A 6,202-nucleotide genomic window follows, 5' to 3' on the forward strand; every position below is an offset into this window, starting at 1 on the left:
TATTTTTTTTAACTATCTTTTAAAATACCTTTTTGGCTGTTTTTGTTGCTTATAGTGTATACAATTTTCAAAGTGTACATGATGAATTATTAGTTTATTCTGAGTAATAAATGGTTTAACTCTTACAATTGACAGAAATAAACCCCTGTAAACCTGATATAAAAATTATAGTAATCTTTTCTTTGCAAGTCAATATCAATATGTGGTATGATGTGCGACATTCAATGTTCTCAAAATGAGCCGCGTTTATGGAAAACTGGGCTTTTTTGACGTGTGTAAAGTGTTGTCCCAGATTAGCCTGTGCAGTCTTCACAGGCTATTCAGGGACAATACTTTCCGCTTGTCTCGTATGTTCCATGTAAATAAAGTCTCTTCTTAACAGCAACTCAGTAAAGGCTGAAAGTGTCCTCCCTGATTAGCCTGCAAAGGCTTATCTGGGATGACTTTATTCACATGCATTAAGCCCAGTTTTTCAAGAGCAAGGCTCAAATTTTTTCCAGTTTGAGTTCTCAAATGAGGAAGATCAGCTGATGAAGGAGATCATGCGAGAACATGCTCTGAAGGAGAAACAAGAGAAAGCTCGCCGATTGGCTGAGGGAAGAAGAGCCTCAACCAATGAGGTCGCTCTGTCTGCTTCTGCTCCTCAGGCTACCACCTCCATCACTGCTGCCATTCCTGTAGTGAGTAGATTCTTTCTTGATTTAAAATGTATGAGATGTGTGATTCATCAATACAACTAGTGTCAAATGGGAAAAAATCTTTAAAAATGATTAGATAGCTATCATATCCCTCATATAAGAATTTTTAAGACCGAATATTGCAGAGGCTAGGTCTCAATTTTGTAAAGCATTGTCCTTTATTGTTAAGGCAACTGGTCACATGATCATGTTTCTGAAGTTTCAAAATTCCTATACATTCAATACATCACCTATGCAGACAGCATGAGTATAACTGTGTGATTTCTGCAGATTCAAATTATTGCAGATTTCCGTCAAATATTTTCTTCGTAAACAAACGTCAAGTGTTGTCCCTGATAATCCTGTGCACATTACACAGGAACAACACTTGACACAAATTCATCAAGCCCAGTTTTCCTCTTTGTAACTTATTGTTTAAAGGAGGTCTCCTCCAAACAAAAATTAAGTCTAGGTGGAAAGTGTTGTCCCTGATTAGCCTGTGTGGGCTGCACAGGCTAATCTAGAAAGACACTTTACGCACATGCATTATGCCAAGTTTTCCCAAAACTTGACTCAATTATTCCTCTCTCCTACACTAGATGCAGTACACTGCAGAGGAAGACGAGCTCATGCATGAGATCCTGGGTGCCGACACCATCAACCAGCGCCGCGAGAAGGCCCGCCGCATGTCTGAGCGCCGCCACACCCCCGCCAGACTGGAGAGGCCTCGGGCAGCCAAGGCCCAGAGGAGCCCATGCCTTGTAGTAAGTGACCTGGAATTTCTTGATAGAAAAAAATGTTTAATTTTCTTCATTGGTTCATTACTTGTATTTGGGTTTTTGCCGTAACACAATAGTGATAAAATTTTCAAAGCTTTGACCATTTTTTAAATCCCTTAATTTCACAAGTAATTATACAAAAAATACCTAAAACGCCAGAAAGAGGCCTGATTCACTCATTACTCTTTGACCTAACAATGCAGAAAAGACAAAATAAATTTGTTGTCAAATATATAAAGAATTTCCATTGTTCTTAATTGTTTTACAAAGTGTTGTGAATGGAAATGTATGTCATGGGTAGTTGTATAAAATCTTAAGGACCCCTGTAAGACACAACATGAAAGTACTTCCGAAACATAAGAATTTAAGGAATCAGTTCATCTCCTTTTATATCTATTATAATTTGCCTCTGGATGTTTGTTATAACACTCAAAACAACTTATTTTTATCCCCGCTGCAAAAAAATTCGGAGGGGATATAGTAATTGTCTGTCCGTCCGTCTGTCGGTCCGTCCGAAACTTTGTCCAGAGCATAACTCCAAATCTATTCAATGGATTTACTTTAAACTTAGAATATAAACAGATGGCAACTAGGAGAAGTGCAGTGACCAAGAACCATAACTCTATATACCTTAGTTTTTTTAATTATCTACCTTTATATAATTTCAAAGTAAATTTTTGTCCGGATCATAACTCTAAATTTACTGAAGGGATTTACTTGAAACTTGAAATATAAACAGATGGCAACTAGGAGAAGTGCAGTGACCAAGAACCATAACTCTATATACCTTAGTTTTTTAATTATATCCCCTTTTATATAAATTTCAAAGTAAATATTTGTCCTGAGCATAACTCTAAATCTACAGAAGGGATTTACTTGAAACTAGAAATATATACAGATGGCAACTAGGAGAAGTGCAGTGAACATGAACCATAACTCTTTCAGGCGTAGTTTTTAGCTCGGCTGTTTTTGTAGAAAACCCAAGGTATTGTCATAGCCAGCTCGTCGTGTAGTCCGCCGTCCACTGTCCGCGTTGTGCTAAAACCTTAACATTGCCTCTAAAATCAAAGTGCTTCCACCTACAACTTTGAAACTTCATATGTAGATGCACCTTGATGAGTTCTACATGCCACACCCACTTTTGGGTCACTAGGTCAAAGGTCAAGGTCACTGTGACCTCCAAGAAAAAAAAATCTGACAAGCTTTGGCAGTCGAGCGTGGCACCTGTTATGCGGTGCTCTTGTTGAATTATCTCCCTTTATTTTATTTTATTATTATTATTATTTTTTTAATAATTTTAAATTATATTTATATAAATTTCATAGTAAATATTTTAGCTTTTCAATTTTTAATATCTCCCTTTTATCTTATTTTACAATAATATTTTAATTTGAACACTTCAGTATTCCCTGTAAAATAAATAGATGCGTTTAAGGAAAAGTACAGTGATCAAGAACAGTAACTATTTATAGTCTTCTCTTTTAATTACCTCCCTTTCTTTCATTTCCATATACTTTATTCTCTACAGCATAACTCCAACACTATGTAACTAATTGATCCTTGAAATATAAATAGATGACACAGGTGCAATGTTTTATAAATATTATTCTACTCTCTAAAACAAATGTTGTCATTCAAGCAAACACATTTCAGCGGGGATTTGGCACTACTGTGACAAGCTCTTGTTTATCTTAGTTTTGTTATTAAAAGCTGGATAATAAGAGTCCTTACTCTTGCATGTTTCTGTGAATGTTTTCAGAAGCACTATGTGACAGAGGAGGAAGCCATCATAGAAGAGATCATGTGTGATGATGTCCCCACTGAGAGGCCTGTGAGTATAGAGTAGTAGTATATGTTGCATCTTTACCACTCATATATGCACTTTGATACATGTGTAGACCCTTAGAATGTCAAATTAAATTTAAGACCTTTCTTACTAGAATCAAGATTTAAAGGCCCCATTTTCAGCCCTATCTTATTGAATAGCAGCAAACAGCATGACAACTGAGTAGACTGAGAGTTGCAGGCTGTTCTGGTTTTATGCTGGTTGCATATAGCCATTTCCACTTTGCATCTGAATGGGAAAGTTGCACAAATGTGTATGTCCACACTTTGAAATAAAACTGTACAAACATATTCAACAGCATGTGACATCAGTGTGGGTGTATTTTTTGGCATATTTTTTTAAGTAAGACTATTAACTGAATAGTCATATATTTGTCAAATTAATGTCAGTGTCTGCCTCCACGTAATGCTTTGGTTAAGGTAAATGTCTCCATATTACCGTTTCTACTACTTGCATTCGATTGCAACTTCATTCATGTGTTCAGTGCCATAGCGTAAGGTCACTGACCAAGTTTCAGACGTGCCATTTAGCAGAATTTTGCCATATTTTTTTAATTATATTTGGTTAAGTTAACCTTTACAATCTCCATATCACTGTTTCTACTTCAGTTATTCAACTGAAGCTTGATATTCCTGCCTAATACAGGAAGACACTTAATGCACATGCAGTAAACCCTGTTTTCCCAAAGCAAGACTCATTGAATGTAGTTGTCACACAGCTCTTGTTTCATTGTAGAAGCCAAAGACGCCAAAGACCGAGGATGATCTGTTCATTGAGGAGATATTGAACGATGACTACCTCGAGGAGGCTAGCGTGAGTGCAGTGTTCATTATTTTTACCTTTGACAGATGCATTTCGACGGGTTTTTAGTCAATGTTAAATTATAAATCAATGTTAAATTAAAGACCTTTCTTCAAAGATTCAAATTTACAATAAACTTACTTGCAGGCTGTTCTAGTTTTATACTGGTTGCATTTAGTCACTTTGCTTCTGAGTGGGAAAGGATTATCAATTATTTATTGCAGATGTGAATTTATTGAAGAAGTTAATTTGCATGTGAATATCCCTAGCCTTGGATATAAGACTTTAAGTAAATATTTTACGCTTATAAAATCATTCTGACTGTTCGGCTGCATTCAACAAATAGAATTGATCAATGTTTAAACAACCCTTAAATATTCTGAAAACATCATAATAGCACAGTATTATTTGAGAAGACACTTTTAACTTTAAGTGTATTTTTAATTTTAAGGAAGTCTCTGCTTAAAAAATATCCTGTTTAGGTACAAAGTGTTATCCCTGATGAGCCTTGGATCACGCTTTACGCACATACATCGAGCCTTATTACCCACAACCAGCGTAAATTTATAACTACTAGTATGTACAACACAGATAAGGTTTAGTTTAAAGTCATGTCACTAATTTCCACTCTTATGTTCTCAGAAGGCATTCAAGGCTGCACAGGACGCCACCATTGCAGACATCTTGAACGATGACGTCTCTCCAACCAGCGCCAATAAAATCCAGGGCAGAGGGGACGGCAGGCCACGCACCCAGGGGTAAGCAGTGGTAGTTTGGGTGGAAAGCAATGTTGAACTGTAAAGTTTATTTTCAGTCCATTTCAGCAATGAGTCAACAAACAAACATTAATTTGTCTGTTCTTACCTTTCTCTTTACTGTTCTATTGTTTCTACATATCTTCATCTAGAATTCTTAACCATATTTGATGTAACAGTACTTTCCTCTCTTTTCTTGTTTTTTTTCCATTCAACATATTTTGCTCTTTCTGCAATTCTCTCCCATCTTGTGTCTATTATCAATTATACTCCATTAACTCTATCATATCCTCTATTTTTGTATATTCTTATCTAATATATAATATCTTCTACTATCTAATTGTTATTCACTTTCTGATATCATCTATATGCTATGTTCTACCCTGTACTATCCATACCTCTTATCTTCTCTCTCTAGTGTGTGGTTTCGATACTATCCTCTTCCTACTATCCTCTTTACTCTGCTGTCCTGTACTACCCTTTATCTACTATCCTCTATTAACTATCCTCTCTCTACCCTGCTCTTTCTCTTGCTCTCTGCTATCTTGTACTACCCTTTATCTACTATCCTCTTACTACTATCCTCTCTCTCTACCCTGCTCTTTTCGTGCTCTCTGCAATCCTGTACTTTCCTATATCTACTATCCTCTCTCTCTAGCCTGCTCTGTCTTGTGCTCTCTGCTATCCTGTACTATCCTCTATCTACTATTCTCTATCTACTATCCTCTATCCAGGCTTCCTGAAAAGGCCGAACCGCCGGTCTTGTCCGGAAAATTCTTTGCGGTCCGGCGAAGTTTCTAATATCGCCGGTCCTTGTGACAGGCCAAAAAAAATATGTCTAAATAAAGAAAAGTCTAATACTTGCCAAAAGATCGAAAACACCCATTAGAATCACTCGTTTCGTGAATTTCGAGCCTTTTTGTCATTTAGAACACTAACGCGTCACTAGTTCTTAAGAGTGCTCTCCCTTTGAAATGTTTTTTTTTTCAAAAAAGGTCAATTTCATTGGTCCGACATATTACCATCTATCCAATTACAAAGGTTATAACATAAAACTACACCTGAAAATAAATGTTGTTGCTAAAGTTCTTCAATGGCAACACCAATCGTGCTATGTTATTTTGTTTCGAGTCTGACTAGAATTTAAAGCTGTTGTCCATCATACACTGTAATCACTTGAACACACAAATGTTTTGATTTACTTTATTGAGTGTACTTATAGGTTGCACATAGCACTAAATATGAGTTGAACTTTACTTTATTCTTCAGTTATAAACTCATGCTTTTTGGTCAGGTGAATTTTTGTCCAGACAGGCTAATTTTTCCATCAGCCTGTCCGATTGA

At 36.3% G+C, this 6,202-nt stretch overlaps 1 protein-coding gene across 10 annotated transcripts in view; it reads left to right on the forward strand.

The window, feature by feature from the left end:
* Positions 1-6,202, forward strand: part of LOC127857728 (uncharacterized) — a 35,774-nt gene that overhangs the window by 3,548 nt on the left and 26,024 nt on the right. For 9 of the 10 annotated variants that reach the window (XR_008038591.1, XR_008038592.1, XR_008038589.1 and 6 more), the window contains exons 4-8: positions 501-680; positions 1,277-1,441; positions 3,216-3,287; positions 4,038-4,115; positions 4,746-4,861. Coding sequence is in view for 3 of the 10 variants with exons in the window: in XM_052394385.1 (XP_052250345.1) it covers positions 501-680; positions 1,277-1,441; positions 3,216-3,287; positions 4,038-4,115; positions 4,746-4,861 (611 nt within the window). In the remaining 7 variants the exon portion in view is untranslated. The remainder of the gene's footprint in view (positions 1-500; positions 681-1,276; positions 1,442-3,215; positions 3,288-4,037; positions 4,116-4,745; positions 4,862-6,202) is intronic. The other variant, XM_052394384.1, reaches the window with a different exon arrangement.

The sequence above is a fragment of the Dreissena polymorpha genome, chromosome 14 (assembly GCF_020536995.1).
Source record: "Dreissena polymorpha isolate Duluth1 chromosome 14, UMN_Dpol_1.0, whole genome shotgun sequence".
Lineage (NCBI taxonomy): Eukaryota > Metazoa > Mollusca > Bivalvia > Myida > Dreissenidae > Dreissena > Dreissena polymorpha.